This window comes from Pseudorca crassidens, chromosome 4, assembly GCF_039906515.1.
Source record: "Pseudorca crassidens isolate mPseCra1 chromosome 4, mPseCra1.hap1, whole genome shotgun sequence".
Lineage (NCBI taxonomy): Eukaryota > Metazoa > Chordata > Mammalia > Artiodactyla > Delphinidae > Pseudorca > Pseudorca crassidens.
This window is the reverse complement of record NC_090299.1, coordinates 10,138,852-10,161,842: the sequence shown is the minus strand read 5'-3', so window position 1 is coordinate 10,161,842 and position 22,991 is coordinate 10,138,852. Positions and strand designations below refer to the sequence as shown.

At 38.0% G+C, this 22,991-nt stretch overlaps 1 protein-coding gene across 1 annotated transcript in view; it reads left to right on the top strand.

The window, feature by feature from the left end:
• The first annotated feature begins 1,050 nt into the window (after positions 1 to 1,050).
• The window catches only part of PCDH10 (protocadherin 10), a 39,303-nt gene continuing 17,362 nt past the window's right edge, over positions 1,051 to 22,991 (top strand). The window contains exons 1-4 of the mRNA XM_067735072.1: positions 1,051 to 4,477; positions 6,088 to 6,146; positions 6,706 to 6,812; positions 14,802 to 15,107. Coding sequence (XP_067591173.1) covers positions 1,862 to 4,477; positions 6,088 to 6,146; positions 6,706 to 6,812; positions 14,802 to 15,107 — 3,088 coding nt within the window. The 5' untranslated portion in view covers positions 1,051 to 1,861. The remainder of the gene's footprint in view (positions 4,478 to 6,087; positions 6,147 to 6,705; positions 6,813 to 14,801; positions 15,108 to 22,991) is intronic.

The window sequence follows — 22,991 nt, the reverse complement described above, 5'->3', positions numbered from 1 at the left end:
TGCACCCACCCCCGCCTCCGCCCGCGCCCGCGTTCGCCGCCGCCCAGCTGCCCTCGTCCAGCGGTCTTGCCCCAAGCTGGGCAAGAATCGGTGCTCCGGTCTAGCAGAGGGCGGAGCGGGGAGCTCTCCAATTGTCAGAATAAGCAGAAAAAAGCCTGTGCGCGCCGCCGCGGCGTCGCACTTGGCCGGGGGGACGCGCAGGGATATCCGCGGCGCCTTGCAGCGAACAAGCCAGAGGCCCGCGAGGCCGGCGTTAGGCGGGCGGGCTCCAAAGCGGAGCTCAGATGAAACTCCTCAGTCACTGACCGAAGGGTTCACAGCTCAACCCGGGTCCCCAAGCGCATTAATCTATTTGGTAAGAATATTGTGGATGTACGTTTAGGAAGGGAAGAGGTAAGTCTAACGCGGCCGCACGTCTATAGGAGCCGCCAGCCCTCAACCCTGGGCTTGAATCCCGCGGCTTTTCAGGACCCACCTAAGCTTCACCCCTTCCTACACGGCCCCGTCAGACCCTCACGCTTAGTTTAACACAGTCCTTATCGTATCTGTTTTTTAAAAGTCCTGCCAATCTCCACGAGAGTCCCTTAATTAGGTAACCCCTGCCAATTAGTGGCCCCTCTGCAACTTTTTCCTGTTCTCGGTGACTTATTTCCACGAACAGTAGCAAGGAAAATACCTTAAAGGAAAAAGAATGCTAGCGTCATTGGAAACCCCGCTCCTGGGAGAGGATACCGCTGCTGCTATTATGTTTTCGCATTTGCTGATGGAAGCAGGGGAACCTCTCTATTCCCTCTCCATTACCTGCGGCCGGGGACTGGGAACTTTCCGTGGCAGAGTCCCAGCTAGCGCCTCGGGACCTGCCGGGCTGTGGTCGCGCTCACACTCACACTCACCCCGGCAGCCCGGCCCGGTTGCTTGCGTGACGCGCCTGCTTGACGGTCAGGTTGGCCAATTAGCGGTGGCTCGGTGGGTGGTGCTCCTCAGCGATTGGTTGGCAGAATGAGGGCGCTGCGCAAAAACAGAGAAGCGGAGCGCTCGGAGCTCAGAAACTGCCAGCCGAGATCGCAGGCTCTGGGGCTGAGGCAGGAGGAGGGAAGGACTGGAAAGAAGAGAGATAGGTTAGAGGGAAGAGGCTTGGGAAGGAAACAGCAAGAAAGAAACTGCTCTTCACACTTCCAGAGAGGCAAACGACAGTGGAGATGAGGACAGAGAGTAAGACTATGAAAGCCAAAAACTACAAATAGAGCGAAAGAGGAAAAAATGCCAAGAAGCACATCCATCCGGAGAAATGAAGAGAATGAAAGTTTTATGCTGCAGGACCGTTCTATGCTTTTTCGGCACAAAATTCTCTCGCCGTTTTTAAGCTCTTCTGCATTTGCCAGCCGTTGACGTTAAGAGGCATGTTCAGCGGTGCCAACAGCATCTCCTCTTCCTCTTCCTCTTCCACCTCATTCTTCTCCTCCCATCAGCAAGAAGACAAACCGAGGACAGTCTTGAAATATCAAAATTTCCTCCTTGGGCTTTGCCAGCACCGCGTTGCGCCAAGACTGTCGGAATAAAGGACGCTGACTATTGTTATTATTTTATTAATTGGTCAGTGGGAAGATTACAGATGAGGAAAGGGGACGCCTGTCACCCTTCCTGCGCTAAGATTGAAAAATTAGGCTGAACTGGGGGAAACCCTAAAATGAGGCAAAAGGAATTAGATTTTTAAGGACAGAAAGCCACAAGACAGCCCCCCCACCCCACACACACACAGAGCGCACTTTTATTTGAGATTTTTTTTTTTTTTTTCTTGGTGGCTGGGGAGGCGATTGGGTGGCTGGCTGGCTGCGGGAAGCTGCTTCCTTTCCCTTTGGAGATGATTGTGCTATTATTCTTCGCCTTGCTCTGGATGGTGGAAGGAGTCTTTTCCCAGCTTCACTACACGGTCCAGGAGGAGCAGGAACATGGCACTTTCGTGGGGAATATCGCTGAAGATCTGGGCTTGGACATTACAAAACTTTCGGCTCGCGGGTTTCAAACGGCGCCCAACTCTCGGACCCCTTACTTGGACCTCAACCTGGAGACCGGGGTGCTGTACGTGAACGAGAAGATTGACCGCGAGCAAATCTGCAAGCAGAGCCCCTCCTGCGTCCTGCACCTGGAGGTCTTCCTGGAAAACCCCCTGGAGCTGTTCCGGGTGGAGATCGAGGTGTTGGACATCAATGACAACCCCCCCTCCTTCCCGGAGCCGGACCTGACCGTGGAGATCTCTGAGAGCGCCACGCCGGGCACCCGCTTCCCCTTGGAGAGCGCATTCGACCCAGACGTGGGCACCAATTCCTTGCGCGACTACGAGATCACACCCAACAGCTACTTCTCCCTGGACGTGCAGACCCAGGGGGATGGCAACCGATTCGCCGAGCTGGTGCTGGAGAAGCCGCTGGACCGAGAGCAGCAAGCGGTGCACCGCTACGTGCTGACCGCGGTGGACGGGGGAGGAGGGGCCGGAGGAGGCGGAGCGGGAGGGGGCCTGCTCCCCCAACAGCAGCGCACCGGCACGGCCCTACTCACCATCCGAGTGCTGGACTCCAACGACAACGTGCCCGCCTTCGACCAACCCGTCTACACTGTGTCCCTCCCAGAGAACTCGCCGCCGGGCACGCTCGTGATCCAGCTTAACGCCACGGACCCAGATGAGGGCCAGAATGGCGAGGTCGTGTATTCCTTCAGCAGCCACATTTCGCCCCGGGCGCGGGAGCTCTTCGGACTCTCTCCTCGCACTGGCCGACTGGAGGTGAGCGGCGAGCTGGACTACGAAGAGAGCCCGGTGTACCAAGTGTACGTACAAGCCAAGGACCTGGGCCCCAACGCCGTGCCCGCGCACTGCAAGGTGATCGTGAGAGTGCTGGATGCTAACGACAACGCGCCGGAGATCAGCTTCAGCACCGTGAAGGAGGCGGTGAGCGAGGGCGCGGCGCCCGGCACGGTGGTGGCCTTGTTCAGCGTGACCGACCGCGACTCAGAGGAGAATGGGCAGGTGCAGTGCGAGCTGCTGGGGGATGTGCCGTTCCGCCTCAAGTCTTCCTTCAAAAACTACTATACCATCGTGACCGAGGCCCCTCTGGACCGAGAGGCGGGGGACTCCTACACCCTGACCGTGGTGGCTCGGGACCAGGGCGAGCCTGCGCTCTCCACCAGCAAGTCGATCCAGGTGCAGGTGTCCGATGTGAACGACAACGCACCGCGATTCAGCCAGCCGGTCTACGACGTGTATGTGACCGAAAACAATGTGCCGGGCGCCTACATCTACGCGGTGAGCGCCACAGACCGTGACGAGGGCGCCAACGCCCAGCTAGCCTACTCTATCCTCGAGTGCCAGATCCAGGGCATGAGCGTCTTCACTTACGTATCCATCAACTCCGAGAACGGCTACTTGTACGCCCTGCGCTCCTTCGACCACGAGCAGCTCAAGGACTTCAGCTTCCAGGTGGAAGCCCGGGACGCCGGCAGCCCCCAGGCGCTGGCTGGCAACGCCACTGTCAACATCCTCATCGTGGATCAGAACGACAACGCCCCTGCCATAGTGGCGCCCCTTCCGGGGCGCAACGGGACTCCGGCGCGCGAGGTGCTGCCCCGCTCGGCGGAGCCCGGTTACCTGCTGACCCGCGTAGCCGCGGTCGACGCGGACGACGGCGAGAACGCCCGGCTCACCTACAGCATTGTGCGGGGTAACGAAATGAACCTCTTCCGCATGGATTGGCGCACCGGGGAGCTCCGCACGGCGCGCCGGGTGCCGGCCAAGCGCGACCCCCAGCGGCCTTACGAGCTGGTGATCGAGGTGCGCGACCACGGGCAACCTCCCCTGTCCTCCACCGCCACCCTGGTGGTGCAGCTGGTGGATGGCGCTGTCGAGCCCCAGGGCGGGGGCGGGGGCGGGGGCGGGGGGTCAGGGGAGCACCAACGCCCCAGCCGCTCCGGCGGCGGGGAGACCTCGCTGGACCTCACCCTCATCCTCATCATCGCGCTGGGCTCGGTGTCCTTCATCTTCCTGCTGGCCATGATCGTGCTTGCCGTGCGTTGCCAAAAAGAGAAGAAGCTCAACATCTACACGTGTCTGGCCAGCGACTGCTGCCTCTGCTGCTGCTGCTGCAGCGGTGGCGGCTCGACCTGCTGCGGCCGCCAAGCCCGGGCGCGCAAGAAGAAACTCAGCAAGTCGGACATCATGCTGGTGCAAAGCTCCAACGTACCCAGTAACACGGCCCAAGTGCCGGTGGAGGAGTCCGGGGGCTTTGGCTCCCATCACCACAACCAGAATTACTGCTACCAGGTCTGCCTGACCCCCGAGTCCGCCAAGACCGACCTGATGTTCCTTAAACCCTGCAGCCCTTCGCGGAGTACGGACACTGAGCACAACCCTTGCGGGGCCATCGTCACCGGCTACACAGACCAGCAGCCCGACATCATCTCCAACGGAAGCATTTTGTCCAACGAGGTAAGGCTGAAGCGCCAGGACCACCATCTCTCATCTCCTCCATCCGAAAGCCTCCTCTAGCCCGGCCCTTGTATCTCTGGTGCACTGTGTATTTATTTTTAGGATATTAGCTCACTTGTATCTTTGTGGAGGCAGGAATGGGGAGTCACCTCTCCCACACTTTCGTGTATAACTTAAACTTCGTGTTGTCCCTAATTTTCTGCGCTCCACCCCTCCACGTTTATTTTCATTCCCCTCCTTTGGTGCTTTGCCACCTTGGTACCTTCCCTCTTCCCTCTGGCATCTTTCCTTTAAAATCCCAACCCCCCTCTCAGTCTTTTCCCTTCTTAGAAATCTGGGGGTAAAGGGGAAAGTGCGCTGTGGGGAGAGGGAAATGCGGTGGAGGGACCTTCTGGCGCTGGCAAAGGTGTTTTTTTTTTCTCTTTGCATTTGTCCCAGGCGTTAATAAAGTTCATTGTTTTGCTTTGTTTATCGATGCTTTCAGTCGCGTGTAAAAGTAAGCTATAGATTGTTTAACTTTGCACAGTTGTCTAAACTTGAATGCATGTTTTAGTGAATGAGTTATCAGATCCTTGTCGTTTGAACTCGGGTTGCAAAGAAAGCCTTCAGTTCTGCTCTGGACAGCATTTACAGACGCTCTTGAAGCCGAACGCCCACACAGTGTGAATTTGAATGAAGTTGCTTTGGCACAAACCCCTGTAAACGTAAACTAACGGAAGGCTTAAACAATTGTTGTCTTGAGTATATCTTTTAGCTAATAATTACCTTCTTGCCACCGTTTTGGATAACTCACTGCTGTTGGCTTTCTTCATCCAAGAATTTGGCTTGTCAATTCCGATTTCTTTTTATAAGATGGAGAAGTAGCGAAGTTGAAAGGAGGGAGGGAGGGGGGGAGAACGGAGTTGATTTCTGTAAAAGAAAGTTTGGACCGGAAAAGGCGTGTGGGTGCTGGAGGCGGGGAGGAGAAGGCAAGGGGTGTTTGGAGGGGAAAAAGAATTGGGGCCAGGAGGGAAGGGAGGATTATGAACTCCTTTCTTGGCAGGTTATTTCATTTATTTTGAGTCTTAGATATTATTCATTGACTTTCATGAATATTTGTACAGCTCATTTGTATCTTAAGCACATTTTGAAAATAAACAACCAAATAATTCCATAAAATATCCAAACTTTTTCTTATTGAGCGTGCTGTTTTTCTTGTGTCAACCAGTATATGCACCTAAACACTGTTTTTAGGCCACTGAAACAGAAAGACTGCAGCATATATAACTAGGTTGACCCTATTGGAGACAATAGTTTATGAGCCCCAGCTATGAGGTCATTTGCATTCTCTCCTTAACACACACACACACACACACACACACACACTTAAAATTGGCCTTTTATCTCTGCATTTTTTTTTTTAACCTTTACTGAAAATCTAGATTGAAGTGTCTCTGCATATCTTCTTGCCTTTACCCAGCAATCACTAGTCTGAGGTTTTAGGACAGCTAAGAAATTCATAAAAATGTACACAATTACTTAAGCTAGAATTAGTTCCTAACTTCAAAAGCAGACTTGTTAGTTAAACCCTTAGCATTCAAATGCTCTTGATTTATTTATTTTTTTTCTAGACTAAACACCAGCGAGCAGAGCTCAGCTATCTAGTTGACAGACCTCGCCGAGTTAACAGGTATGGACTCCTTTTTTTTTTTCCTACCTTGGTGTATGGACAAATTACTACCTACTAAAAGTAGGAATTAGGTATATTATTCAATATCAAAATAGAAAATGATAAAGTATTTCCAATTAGGGCAGGACATAAATACTGATTACGTTAGGTTTCCTAGACAATAAACTTTAAAAATATTGGTGTGTTTCATTTACATATAACCACTAAGTATACTTGAATATTTTGTCAGTTTACACTCCTACACTGCTTCTAATAATCTTCCTAGCTGTTCCAGATATATACATATATATATCTTCTCTGAAAATGATATAAACATATGCTTAGTTCCAATCACAGAATAATGGCTAAACTTTACATGCCTTAACAGCTCCAACTAACTGCTAATGTTTAATTTTAGAGAGTTAGGCTTAAGGTTATGAAAAATAGCTTTAAGCAGAAATAAAGCCACCTGAGAGCTCTAGGCATCTGCAGCACCATCAGTGACCATGTGGTGGCAGAAGAATGTTTTCTGTGTTTCTTCACCTTTTTTATTCTAATATTCACATTTTTGTACTTCTAGTTCTGCATTCCAGGAAGCCGACATAGTAAGCTCTAAGGACAGTGGCCATGGAGACAGCGAACAGGGAGATAGTGATCACGATGCCACCAACCGCGGCCAGTCAGCTGGTAAGTGTGATCAAAGGGCAATGCTGACTTTTATAGTGTTTTTCAAAAATCAATCCTGAAAGGATGATGTTCTAGGTAATTTTTAGTGTTAGTAAATCTACAGAAGAATGGTGCCATCCTATGTCGACAATTGTATACTCGAAGAGGATTGTAATATTTACTGTTCCTTCAGAGAATGAAAGCTAGAAATTCATTGTGGAATATGTTAGACTATGAAACGTTTCTTTTTTATGCAATGTTCTTTCCTGGAATTATACTGCATACAAAAGCCAGAGATTTCTCGCGTGGTCCAGTCCTCAGTCTTCAGTCAATTACGATATTATTAGACTTGCTTACGGATGAGGTAACTGAAGATGAATGAAATTGGTTGACCTGCACAAGGTCACAAGAGGATGAGTGGATGACTGGGGACCAGAATCCAAATTTCTCCATTTCCAGAGCAATGCATTTTACATGTCAACGAATATTGAATGAGAGAAGGAATGGTGATTAAAATCATGAATAGGTTGAAAGCAGGATTTCCAATCCCGGGTTCTTAGGCTTCAGGACACTAGTTAACATTTGATAATGTGTATTTTCTGAAGCATCCTAGGTTCCCTCATATTTTCATTGGATCCATGTTCAAAAGTTGAACTCTAGGTATATTTGTATGCGGGCTTAATGGTATTCACTGATGGAGGTTGCAATGTGATACGTATTTTTTACTTTGTTTTACTTTATCTTCCTTTACTTTTTCTATATAAATTTACCCTTTAAGTTTTATAGGATCCTGATAACTCTAACTACTAATAATTAAAGAAAAACACTTAAAAGAAATAAAATATGTACCTTAAAATAATGAAAACAATTTCACAAGGTTTGGGTTTTCTTTCCACTTAATTTGCATTTCAACTATGAAGGGTGCTTGTTGATTTTTTTTTTTTTGCTTTTGCTTTTTCAGTTGAGTTTTGTGTTTATCTGACACATAAAGAAAGGCAAAGGCAAGCTAACTTTTATAACTTCTAAGACGCCCATCACTGGACTGTCTCAAGGTCCAACTTCATTCACTTGAGCTTTGAGTTTTATTTTGGTTAGTGATTAAGTGTAGGGTGATAGGGTTCTCATTTTCAAGGTACCATTGATCCTCGAGAGCACCCATTCCTTAACACGCTCCCTGGGCCTCTGAACGGTGCTGACGCAGTGTGCCAAAGGGCAGTATCAGCCCCACGGTCGCCTGGCAGCAGTGGTGGCTGCAAGCCTCTCACTTGGCTTATGTGTGCCGTGTCTGAGGCTGCCTTAGCCTTGGGAAACGCAGGCAGGAGGAGGGGAAAAAAAGACTGCTCAAGGGTCTCTTTATATTGCTGCAAGTCATTAATATGCAGACCTAATGAGACTTGAGAACTGCCAAGAATTCCCGGAGGTCCCTGCCCCTTGCGGGCCTTCACGCTAAGTGAACAGAGCATCTATTTAGTGTCTGGGAACCTGACAACAAACCAGATCTTGCCAGAAGTTTATATTTGAGTACAAAGTCCCTTTCATTTTTGGCCTATATATGACATATGATTTATTGTTATCTTTTAAAAGGTATATGTTTAGAATTGCTCATTCCTATTCCTTTTTTCACAGTTTCTAATTTAATAGTCTGCCTTTTAAAACTTTGGAAACAAAATGCTTGATATTAAAAACAAAAAAAAGAATATCCACTGCTGCATGGTTCCTTGGGTGCACTTTATTCCTTTCCCACTCCCCCCTACTTTGTTTTTTTAGTTTTTTGGGTTTTTTTCTGTAGCACTCCAACCTCAATGAACATTTCAATTAGTTTAGTCCCCTCAGACATAATGAGCCATAATAACTTAACCGAAAAAAGAGAAATGAATAAACATCTGCAAAAAGTGTTAAATTTGGAACATGGATGGGAATACATTCTTATCAGTGCGCCTTCCCACTAGCTCTTTCATTTCACAGGCGCTCAATGTTGCCATTTCGGTAATGTTTCTTTTAAATTATTTGAGATGTCAAAACATTAAAAGGAAATTTTAAATGCTAAATTGTGTAAGGAAAACATATTTAAAAGCAGGCAGTTTTTCTTATCAAAATGGCAAATTCTTTTTTCTATCTTTAAGTTCTTAAACATGTAAAAGTATTACAGAATTAACAATCTACTTCATTAGCAGTTATAGAGCTGCCACCACATACTGGGCACAATGATAGCTGTTTTAAATTGTAATAACACACTCGTATTAAGAAGTAATTATACCTTCGTGTGCTGAATTTAAGTCAGATTTAATATGTCTAATTTTATTGTAAAAATGATTTTGAAGTGTTTACCTTGTAAAGTATGAAACCCTAAATGCAGAGAATTAAGATGTTAATGACTTTTTCCTGTCCATTCTTTGTTGTGTACTATAAACTTTACACCAAGTAGCTACAGTATTTCCAAAAAGTTAAGCCTATTTCAGGTAAATAAGTACATCTGTTTTATTACCTTCTAAAACCAAGTATTGATGGTCTTCCAATTTTGCAATATTTAGAGAATATTCTTCATAGCACATACATTTCCAGGTTTAGAATATGAAAAACTTTTGTGCTAATAAGCAGATCCCACTGAGCTAGGTTATAAAGGGGGAAAGTTAGACTATCAAGGAAAAACAGCACTGAAAAGAAATAGATTCTGAATTCTTTAGTTTGTACCTCATTTCATATTACATTATATACACTGTTTAGCTTAGTGCTTCACCTGTTTAAACTTCCTAAGTTTTTATTTATTCCCACTTTCTTTTTCTATGTTAACATTAGCTTGTATTTATTTATTTGGATATTCCTTCTATTTATTCTTCTATGAATAGTTTTCCTTTTTGTTCTTTCTCCTCCCTCCGCCCCTTGCTTTTCTCCTTTCTAAGCCATTTGCAGTCACCAATCTTGTTCATAGAAGGGCTTTAAACACGGAGGCAGCTGCACAGAGAATCACATAAGCTTTTTCAGTTTTCCACTGCACCTGGCTCCATGTGTGAAATTCTTCGGCTTGACCACTGCTCTGTGGCACTTACTTTCTATAGCCTTGTCAAGGTGCTTTCCGTTTTTTTCAGTGCAGTATTGATGTATTGGTTAGATATGGCAGAAGTCCAAGGAGATGTGGTAAACGCTTACATAAACCATCACAAGGGGAGAAACTGATTAATCACAGCTTAAATAGCAAAAAAAAAAAAAAAAAAAAAAGATAAAAAAAACAATAAAATGAACTTAAAACCAATATATTTTCAATTTTATAATACCATTAGATTAAAAGATAGAACTTTTGTCTAATTTAAATACTGATACAACATTTTTAGTTGTATATTCTTAAACATTTTAATATTATTGGAGGTAGATCTAAGGCAATCTATTTAATTGTGAGAAATTTTTTTCCATTTATTAAATACTTACCATGTACATACTAGGATTAATTATGAGTTTATTTTTAATAATTGTGCCTTCTTGAAATATGTATTGAAGAAGAAAACACTAGTAAGTGATGATTCAGTTAATGTTACTTGTTATATTTACCTGAAAATTTTCAAATTTCTCTTCTTGTAAATTTTTCTTTTAGCTATAAAGGGAACTTAGCTTCTAAATGTGTCAATTTCTTACCTAATTATCATGAGATTTATACATGACACATGGTCAAAACTTGGCTATAAATTTAAAAAATTAAGTGATTCGTATTATTGGTATTTTCATACTAGTAGATAAAAGTATATCATGAAATGCATTAAGCCACTGCACTACTACAATGTCAATAAGAGAATTCTTGGTTTGTCATAAAATACAAATTCCCCTTTCCTGACTCCAATAAGAATTTAGATAATGGCAATTAGTTTCTGGCTTTATAAATAAAGTGAATTCATACCATTGCCTGAATAAGCAAAAACTTTCTGTTAAGGTTTCTGGTGAAAATGTGAGCTACAACTTGATAATGAGGAGACATTTACAATTGGAAACAATATAAGACCAATGTTAAGAGAAAACAGAGAAAAATATAAACGTTTTGCAAGATAAGTAAGGAGAAAATTTTGATGTGCATGTTCTGATTTCTTTCATGGGTGAATTATGTTGTTAAGTCTCTGCTCTCAAATCAAATTTTTCTAAAACTTAGAGCAATTTTTATGGTTAGAGTTAATATCTGTAATTTCTCCAGTGTTAAATAATTAAAGGAAGACTTGAAATTTCCTCCAAAACTTGAGTGTTGATTTTTTAAATTATTTATCATATTTGGGGAAAAAAACCCACATATTTTCTGAAGGCTTGGTACGTGAGAGAGAAATGAGCATGTAATTTTATAGTGTTACATTCATCAGAAAACAGCACAAATTGAATACAGATACCTTTTTGGAATCAGTTTGTTCTCAGTGGTAATATCACTGCCTCTGACTGTAAGGGATCAAGTTACTTGCTAGTTAAAAAAGATGTATTTTAAAATTTGTCTGAATATATCTTTGCATAACAGGCAGTCTATTACTTCAGCTGTCATGCCTTGCAGAACAGACATTCCTGAGAAGTGGAAAAAAATAAATAAATAGGATAAGAAATTGTAAATAAAATATGTATGTTGAAATGCTTCTTAGGAATTACCAGAACTTCAAAACTCAGGCTTGGCCTGTATTTGTCTGCTATACAAATCCCACAGGTTCTAAAGTAAGGGCATTTGAACAAGAAGAAAAAAAAAAAAGAAGTTAAACTTATTTTCTCTTGGGACTTCAGTTTGAGCTGTTAAAATATTCTGAAAGCAATGTGAAAGGTGTGCATTTTTAAATGTCCCATGTACTGAAATAACTGACATTCCTGTCCTCTGTGCAGTCATTTACCACCACAAAACTTAAATATACCTCTGCTTATCTGGTTATTAAAATAATATATTTAGGGCTTCCCTGGTGGCGCAGTGGTTGAGAGTCCGCCTGCCGATTCAGGGACACGGGTTCGTGCCCTGGTCCGGGAGGATCCCACATGCCGCTGAGTGGCTGGGCCCGTGAGCCATGGCCGCTGAGCCTGCGCGTCCGGAGCCTGTGCTCCGCAACGGGAGAGGCCGCAACAGTGAGAGGCACGCGTACCGAAAAAAAAAAAAAATATATATATATATATATATATATATATATTTAATGGGATTAGTGATATATGAAAAAAGATAAAATAATTTAAAAATAATTTTAGTCAATGGCTCCCTAAGGTGAGGACCAGTAAATGGGCAAGATGTATTTGGTTCTCAAACTATATATCTAAGACAAATGAAAAAAAACATTTTCAGTGAATGTTTCTAAAACTTATTTGAAATTGATTGATGTACTATTTATATGATTTTAAAAAATTGTTTCTGTGCCTGATATTTTCCTCATGAGAAATTAGTATACTTGTTTTATCAGTAAAACTGGTGAAACATCTACAGGCAGAATGTGTGCCATATTCCCTTTCCTTGTAGTTATATAAAGCTGTGTTATCACTATGGGGACCCCACTTCAAAAGGAGTAGCTCATAAATTTGTTAAGAACATTATTTACAAGTGTTCCCCTTTCAGGCAAGTAACAGTGTTCTTCCAACAGAAAACTTTATCATATTCCTCACTTTTCTTGTTATGCACATGATACGTTTTGTTTTACAGGTTCTCAATTCATGAGAACTTTACTTCATCATCTAAGGGAATTTTAACTAGCCTCTAATAAGTCAAAGAGGCAGAAAAACATATACTTCGAGAGAAGAAAATGGGCACAACTGAATATGAACTACCCATAAAAACAAATTCTACTAAAAGTACCCTCTAACATAGGCAAACATCTTAATGATAATGTTGAGAGACTAGATTATTAAAATTTTTCTCTGTGATTATCATTTTCAAAATTATAAGAATACTTGGGTACAGTGCTCAAACAGATGTGAAAGATTGTTAATGGTCTCATGAGATATATTTGAAAGGGTTTGATCAGTTATGTGATGAAAAACTGTATTAATATCAAATTTTACATTAGTACCCATCTTTATCAGGATCCAATAAAACAATTCTGTCTTAAAATTTGAATTTTTTCCATCAACTTCAAATTTAATGACATGAATTTATTTTTAAAATATATATTTGCTCATAATTTACTATTAATGGTAGTTCCACCTATCAAAAAGGCCTTTTATTCCTTATCACACTATAAATAGGGAGCATTTAGAGTACAGTGCCTCAAAAAGAGATGTCTCTGGTTCTCTAACTTCTACCTAGCTCGTATGTCAGTATGCATCAGGGATATTCTCCTTCCCTTCCTCTTTTTTTTTTTTAAATACCTATCTCCTTACAGGCATAGGATAACTGAACTTCCCTGGTGTCTACAGAAAAATTGACATGTTTTACATGCTGTTCTTAGTCTGATTCCTTATCTTGGCTTCAGCTCATGTTTACGTTCCTCAACAGTTCACTGATCAGTAATTTACTTCCAGGCTTATGCATCAATTATCAATGGAATGTTAGACTTGAAGTCAGACTTAGCATTATACATAGTTTAATTTAAAATAAAAAAGTCATTATAAAGTGAGATTAATATATGATAAGAAGCTTGGTGTTATTTCTTAAAACATGATACATGTAATTAGCTGTTCTTAACTCCAAAATACTTGAGGATAATCTGGAGGGTTAATAATTGTGAAAAATTGATTTCTTTATATTATATAGAGAGATGTTAAAATATATACACAAAAAAGTAAATTAGTACTAGTAGAATACCGTTAGGAATTTGCAAACTAAAACTTGTTCAAGAGCTCAAATCACTCATCACATTTAAAGAAAAAAAATCAAGTGTGTTCGTGACATAAATATTACTCTGTTGGTCAAAAAAATAATCCCTAGTTTTTCCACACCAGGCATTCCATGCATTTGAGAGTTTCAGACGTACGGACTAATCACACCTTGGTTATTTCAAATTGATCCTGTTTTTAAACATATTTAATAAATGCGTTGCTCTGTTTAGAAACACGTTAAAATGTGATTTTGTTTATGTACTTAGTTTTTCACCTACTGCTAGTTATCAAAATGAATAACAAATGGTATTCTATAGTGCCCCCAAATTGTTATGTTTTCTTAAGAAAGTGAGTGAGATTTCTTGATAAATAACGTGTTTAATATTCTTGTCAATCTATGGGAGACAATGAAACTTGAAGATGTCGTTTGAAGTCTTGGTATTCTATCTAGGATTAGTAAGCAAACAGCTCTGTGTTGTCTAGGACAAGTGTTTTCCAATATAGAACAAGTAATAAAGTATTTGTCAATAGCGTCTGCAGCTGACTCACATAGCACTTGTTACCTTGGTTTCACTAATTACAGTCATTTGTTCTGGGCTTGTCTAAGGTGGTAAATGATAAGTGGTTTGTAGTAATATGGACTACGAGAGTGTCACTGAAAAATAACTTTTAGGAAGTCATTTTCTAGGAACCTAAGAAAGCATGCTCTTGGCCGGTCATGTAATCTTATTTTATTCTTGTTATTTACTGATGTATCAGTATGTATGCCATGTTTCTGTTGAATTTCACTTTTTATTTCATGTCCAGATTTTATAATCTAAATGTCATCACTAGTACTTCCCATATTTCTTCCTTTTTTGTCTCTAAGAAAAAAAATATCAGATGACTTAACATCATTAGAGATTATGGATGACGAAGGTTTTCCACTTCGGTTTTTTCTCTGTTATGAACTTCACGAGAGATTTTTTAAAATATTCATTCTCACTATTTTCTAGTTATTTAAATAATTTAGAGCCAACATTTCCCCCCCCCCCCCGATATCCTGAGTAGTTTAGAAACATCTATCTCAGAGGCCTCTTTGCCAAGAGTCTTACCCTTTATAAAATAATGTAAAGCGATTTTTGGCTCCTGTCAGGTTAAAACAAGAAAAATTTGTCAAGATACCTTCCCCCATTGCTCTTTATGCTGCCTGTAACTTTTCACTTCTAGGTAGCTGGTCATGTTGGTGAAGGCTTCCTCCATAGCTTCTGTGTTTTCTGCTCGCAGGTATGGATCTCTTCTCCAACTGCACCGAGGAATGTAAAGCCCTGGGCCACTCAGATCGGTGCTGGATGCCTTCATTTGTCCCTTCTGATGGACGCCAGGCTGCTGATTATCGTAGCAATCTGCATGTTCCTGGCATGGACTCTGTTCCAGACACTGAGGTGTTTGAAACTCCAGAAGCCCAGCCTGGGGCGGAGAGGTCCTTCTCCACCTTCGGCAAAGAGAAGGCCCTTCACAGCACCCTGGAGAGGAAAGAGCTGGATGGACTGCTGTCTAATACACGAGCGCCTTACAAACCACCATATTTGAGTAAGTATTCCGTAAAAGGCTGTAGCAAAGTATTCCCTTTCAGGAAATAAAGTTCAACATGCCATTCTTCTTAGTAAAAATAGAGTTCAGGTTGTTTTCAGAAACAAGGATAAAAGTGACTCTTGGATGCAGACAGCACTTTACAATCGAAAAATGGATATACTTAACAAGAAGACAAATTCCTGGGTTAGGACATGGTGGTTGGCTACAATCAAGGATAATTTTTGATGTTGTTGAAAACATTTTTCAAATGATCTTCCTATTTCCTTTGAATACTGCTCACCTGCTGACTTGATTTCCATGTGTTTTGAAGGGCTTAAGGTGGAAAAACATCTCTTCACAGTTAAGTCACTGAGAGATCTCGTTTTCTTATTGCTTACCAGCATTATCACTTAATCATCCTTTTCCCACAATGACATTAAACACAAGCTAAATTCAGAAATCATTGCAGCCATCAGTTTGATCATTCTACGTGATTTAGTAATATGTTGGCATGGATACACGTTGCTTATCCGAATCAGAGGAACTACACGATGAAAGCATATCAACACAGCAATATTATTCATTTATCTAAAATAGTAGCTTATTCTAACATTGAGACATTGATAATTGTAGTCAGCTCTTTTGATATTGGGACCATAGTCTCGAAGTGGATAACTTTATACAACCACTCTGAAAAACAACAATGCTTTGAGATTCTTTAGCATATATTTATTAAAGTAGCCTAAAAATCAAATTTTAATAAATAAGGACTCTGATTCAGTCTTTGCCCCTCAAACTAAATTCTGGATTTAAAATTTTATTCATTCTTTCTGGATTTAAAGTTTTACTTATTATCAAAACCCAAGCTTTTCCAAATTTTACACAACATATTCTCAGTAGTGTTTCACTTAAAGTAATAATATACATTATAGAAGTACATTATCAATAATTTCAAGGTAAAAATTCAAAGGGCATATGATTCAGAGTAATTCAAATTTGTATTTCTAAATAAATACAAATATTTCCTGTTAGCATATATTAACTGGTAAATCTACATCAAATATAGTGAAAAATCAGTTCAACCTCTAACTCTTAGTGAGTACCAACCTTGAGGAAATTTCACTTACATTACAGAACTGAAATTTTGAACATCTACAAATGTCTTTTCTCTACTGACTAGTTTTTCTGTTTAATTTTAAGAATCATGGTAACAATTTTTGTTGATAAAAATATTAATGCTACATATATTTTAACGCAAATTTCTCTACTTTTTAATAATCTAGTATTTCATTTAGATCCCTGATTTCAGGGATTATAAAATGTGTTATCAGATATATGTGCTGCTAGAAATCAAAGAATGCATCTATTATTTTACCAAGAAAATTAAGATTTGTTTGCATATTATTCCCGATGTGTATTATAATTAATTAATTTTGAATAACAATTTCCGTCTTCTGTTTTAGCCAGCTCAGCTCATACTGCTCAAAATTTAGGGTTTGGGATAAAGTGTGGACGGGATGAAAAAGAAGCAGAAAAATAGCATTTTGTTGTTTTTATTTATACTCTCCTCAGTTCTTCATATAACTTTAATCATGTCTGAATTTTTTTTTAACTTCTAGTGTTTAATGTCATCTTAGTCTCACACAGTTATCTTTAAAATTACTTCCTAGCTCTGATTTAATAGGCATAGTCAATTTTATGGTTAATCTAACTGTATAAGCTAAACCAAAACCCTCCATTCCTGACAATTTTGCCCCCCAAATTCACATGGTGGTAGTTGTTAATACGTGTATCATTTATCATCAGGAATGGAAATATTCTCATCTTCTAAATTGAAAAGCACGTTCCTATGTAATTAAAGAAGCTAAAAATTAGCACTAATTACCTTTATTTAAAATCAGAATGTTTAAATAATTATTGAGGAAGCAGTTTTTCTTTTGCTAAACATGCATTTTGTTTTTTAATGAACATAATGAATATTTTGATGTTAAGAAAAGTAACTGTATATTTAGTTATTTTTGTAAAGCCCTAAAAAAAGCCTAATCAGGCTACCACTGTCATTTATAAAATGATGACAGGGAAATGGTGATACGCTTAATAATACAAATGAGATCATTGTCTACACCCAAGAACTTTCCATTTCTACACCTCTGATTGCTAAAGTTAAACTTAAAAATTGTAAGAAAACAACTTTTACATAAAAGTGCATGTATGCACATTAAAAACAATGTACTTTGTGTTTCTAAAAAAATACCTATATACAATTATATTTCTTCTTTTTTTAATGTATAAGAAAAGATCCATGAAGACTATACGTAATACATTTAATGGAATGGAACTTATTTTTTTAATCAGGAGAAATTTTCAGCATATCTCTTAAACCTTGTCTCATTAGTCATGAGCTCTTTACAAGCATGCCTCCTCTTATTTTTGTCATAATGTTGTATATTGCTAATACTCTGATAAGGACCAAAGGGATACACTGAAAGATGGAGGAAATAAATTTAAACATGGTCATATAGTCAAAATATAGTGTTTAGATTTATCTTAAAATGTTTTAAAATTTAGCTTTAATTTTTATTAAAGTAATAAAAAATATGAAAATACTTTGTCTTAATAAAAATCAATAATTGTTTTCAACACTTATTAAAATGAAATAAAAATATTCTCTGGAGTTTAAAACTAGTTATATTTTTCATACAGGATTCAAGAATTTCTTTAAAATTACTGACATGTTATTTAAAATTACTGAGTCTTTCAACTGACACAGTAAGTTATACATAAAACATCTAGATAGTCTGAAAAAATAAAGATCATAAAAATAATTCAAGTTCAAGAATATAACTGGTAAAAGTTATAGCATTAATGTAATTTAGAAAAGCCCAAAAGTTAAAACAACATGTTTAATATTATTTTTGTAATCATTCTTGCTTATGATTTTGGTTTCACATTTTGAACATTATCTCTTCAGATTTTTTTTGTCTGGAAACAAGCATATCTTTCAGTTTAAATCCGCCTAAACAATACAGTACTAAAGGTATGAGGATTTGTTATTTGGAAACCTGTTGATTTCTTGTCAAAAACTTAGTCATTCCCTAAGAATTGAAAACAATCATAAGATAGATGGCCAATGAAATTTCATCTAAAATGTATGTGTGAAATCTTTCTTTCATTTGTTTAAAAGGTCATACAATAATAAATTATATTGAATAAAGTGAAAAAAACCTACATGGACATCATGATTTTTAAATCCTAAATCCATGAAATTTTCTACAATCGTAGGACTGTAGGAAACCATTTATTGAAAAGTGTTACAATTGATTCTGCTTTCATAGCATACAACATTTAGACTAGTCCAGGTGTGTCAAAAAAGCAGCTGTCTCCTGACCTAACTTTGTTTTTGCCTACTTTTGAGCCCTTTTGAAATTTCAACCCAACTCATACATATCATAACGTAAGAAAAGATGTCAGAACTTTGAAACATTGCATTTAAAATGCTGCTGACACTTTGACTTCTTTTCAGTAACCCTCATTTTAGGAACATTCTTTTTGGCATCTATATTATTTCTACCTAACACTTCAAGTTTTTACTTTTTTGAAGTCGTAGAGTGTGTTTTGTTGAGTCACACGTCTTCCAATTCCTTCATTATCTTAGTTGGCCCTCTAAGTTTTCATAATTTGTTGAAGTCAAACGAATTATGAAATATATATAGGAGCATATACAGTATTCAAAATAAAATGACTTTTCTTACTGGTACAGATTACCCTCATACTTATGTACCCCTGTGTAGTGTTTTCTCTGGAATTCGTATATTCCTCTAATGTCATAAGCATAGCATCACTTTATCAAATATTAAATTCCACAGAAAGTATTTTTATAGGTGGCCTTTTGACATTTTTGTCTGTTAGGTCCATATGTTACTAATGAATGGACGTCTTTTTCAGTAATTTTTCCTTTTTAATAGATATGTTTGTTTCTGTTCACTTTTTCTCCAAGTTGTGCTACTTTTTTTTTTAATAATATCCTATTTCTGAGATTTTTGTTCTCTCACTTGTCTTTATAAGAATACCTATAGATTTGTGAGTCTAACTAATTTTCTTACTTTTTTAGTTTATCTCTTTGTGACAAATCTCTGGTTTTTGAATCACACCAGTATTTCTATTTTTCCATTAAATTCTTTTATTCTGTAATTATGAATTAATCTCTCGTAATCAAAATAGTTTACTCACATCAACTCTGTGAGCAAGAAACAAATGACAACTCAGGATCAGAAAAAACCTGATCCCAGTTCATATTCTCCATATATCTACTGTTAGAATTAAATGTTCACTGAATTTTACAATATTTCACTTCTTTGAAAAATGGTAATCTATTCACAATTTATGGAATTACTCCAGTTAAATGGTGCAGCAGCTGACTGGAACCTTTGTATGCTCTAGATAAATGAGATATCATAAGACTATCTTGTTTCTTCTCCCTTTAGTTGTTGAGCAATGGTCTGCCTCAACTAATAGGATTTAAATGAAAGCTATAAAAATCTTTCTGAGGTGCAGATATGAAACAGAACTGTTCATTTTACATCTATACATCTGGCAATTTCTGTAGGCAATTTGTGTTTTACTTTTTCAGACAGCAGTGCTTCTCTGTGACTTATCACATATCATTTAAAATGTGTGCCTTTGGGTGCATTGAAACTAGTTAATATCCAATACTCCCTTGGCATATTTAGACTCATTACCCAGCCATGCATATTATAAACGCAAAATAATTATGTGATAGAAAATGAATTAATGGACTAATGAGTGTTTTTAAAGCACCCAAACTTTCTTTAATACTGTCATCATACTTTACTTGACACACACATCTACACACAGCTTTTGATATCTCTAGGCAAACTCTCTTCTTTTCTTCCAATTAAAAAAACATGTTTTAAATTAGTTGTATTTCTCTCTAGATAGTACCTACAAGGTTTTATGAGGGAAGATAGATATTGAACTCATTCAAAATATTGAAATACACCTAACCAAGATGTTTTGTGAAATATGATGGTGTTTTTCAGTACTTTAAGATTTTAAACTTCTTTTGATTTATTCAAGGGTCTTACCTCATATTCTAAGGGGGAATTAATTTTTTTTTTAATTTCTTAACACTCTTAGAATATTAATTGCCCCCCTTTCTTACCAGGTCTGTAAAACAATCTTTTACATGTTTTATTTACTAATAAAGCTTTCATACTTTAGCTCTCATCCTTCACATTTTTATAAAGCTAATGTATATACATATATACATTTTCTTCATTATGGTCACTTATATTTCTTATTTAGTTCCCAGGTAGGAGTTATTTATTTACATGTTATTAATTACATTTTTGAGTTCATGGATACATGGTGAAATAAAACATTTAAGGTCATATAGAGAAGACAATTGGTTAAAGTAATTTATATCTTTTTCAGTGTTTTACACTGCTTCGTAAATGATTCTTCATCTACATAAAGCAGTTTACTTTGCGCACACTTTGCATTTTATTGAATCAACATTTAGCACGTTAATATATTTATATACCTCATTTTATATTACAGACCATTTTCATTCTCTTTCTTTTTTTGTACATTGGAAGTAAATCCATATAAGCATTTGTGCATCATGTGAGCCTAACAAAGGAAGATTATCAATTAAAATATAAATAGAATTATTCAGTGAAAAGGAATATCTACTTGGGAATTTTTCCTGCCTCATCATACTGAAGATTTTGGGTCAAAATTTAAATGCATCAAATTATAAAGATATTGTAAATAAGTCTGGAATATACAAATTCAATTGCTTATAAATATTATTAAACATTGTTCAATACTCAACGTGCCAGACTTTTTTTGAGTGAGTCTGAGTCTTCTGAAATCCTTTTAATAGGAATTAGTATCATTTAGACAATATAGCTTGGAAACTGTTTTGGACTATAAGGTTCATTGTTCAAGATTAAATAATACTACTGAATCAGGACTAAACTCAGCATAATGTGAGTCCATTTAATGTTTCCTAAATTATAATAAAAATCTTGGAAGTTTTATATCTAGGTCTAATAAGACTCCCTAATTACTGTGTTAGTGATTTCTAATTAACTACATCAGTTTAGGTGGGGACAGTATAGAAGATTTGAAAGATTGAACCCCAAAATATAATTACATACAAAAAGACATGGACAAATTGTAAGCTGGAAAATTTACAGATAAAAATCAGGATTTTATTTCTGATTTTTTAATTGATATAGTATATGACATTATATTTATAAATTATGTCTAGGCACTTAACCATATTCTTTTTCCTAGAGATACATTTCTTTTAACTGTAGGGATTGAAAAGATTATATGTGAAATTTATTTCAATAAAATTTTTATAACCTGTCCTCTTAAGTGTTGTCTAAATTATCAAAGAGTTTTTAAATCATTGAGTTCAACAAGTGATTATAAATATATTTTCTGTGTTCTATTTTAATGATTCTGTTGTATGGATAGAGTTGTGCATATTTGCAACCCATAGAGAAGCATTATGTTTTTAATTTAGTTTAATTTTTAATTATATCTATCAATTACCAGAGAAAGAACAGACAGAGATTATGCTTAACATAAGAGTAAATTTATTTAACTAACGGCTATTTCATTATCGGAAGCTGTTAACATGATAATATGGTGCTTTTTGAGAAACAGATAAGTGATACAATCAATTTTGGTTGTTCCTTTATTTTTTGGGGTCCTGGTTGTACTTTTTGAGGATGAGTTCATATTGCATAATATAACAAAATTAACCATGACACTGTAGAGGAAATAGATCTCTGTATTATGAGGAAGACATTATTTTTACTGCTTGTAAAAATGTTGTAATCAGTAGGGCTTTTTTTTCTCTTTTAATGTTGGTGTTAGCTGGAATCCTACACAAGATTCTAATATTACTTGTGTTGGATATTTAATTGTATATTTTACACAAACTGGAAAATTGACATTAGTTTGTCATCAAGTGTTCCAAGGTTCATATTTATGCCAATAACTATGTTTCAGCTGAAAATTGGATAATTACTACGTTATTCCATAAAAAGCATATCTGTAAATGTTTTTGTCAAAATAAGTGTTTGGAAAAATAAAAAAGTCCTAAGCCGAGAAGTAATACATAAATAAAATCAATATCAAACGTATATTTCCTGGGTTAAATTTTGAATCACCCTGGATAAAGAAATAGCCAGGGCAGAAAGCTTCTCTCATACCTAACTAAACATCACCGGGCTTTGTCTCAAAGGGCAACATATTGGTAAAAAGTTCTGAGTCAAAAATGGCAACAGTAGATAAAGTAAATGTAATAAGTTGTCTTGATGATGTACACCTGATGGTGTGTTTAAAATATAATACTTCACATGTAGGTTTAATCAAAATGGTGGTAGGAGTAATAGGTCCATAGATTGGAGAGTTAAAATTATAGTTTGACAGTTGCTATCATTTTATTCTTAAAAAAATATATAGAAAACCTTGAAACTGACCTGTAAAATTAGTATAAAATAATTGTACCTTTTTCTTTCACTATTAATAAATCTGATGCCAGAACCAATCCCCTTGCTAGTCACTAGTAGTGTGGTTTTAAGGTTTACTTGCCATATAATTATTCATCAGATGATTACATTGGAGGTCATGAAATCTAGATCTGTTTTGGTGAATATATATTGATTCTTGAATTACCTCAATCTTTTTGGTAAGAACAATGGTAATAGGGAATGATATTATGTACAGCACATACATTCTACTAAGTTATATTTTTAAACATTTTTTAAATGATGGATAATTTCAAGCTTATTCAAAAAAGAGAATAGTTTACTAAACTCTCCACTTAAACAATTATCAATTCTTGACAAATTTGTTTCA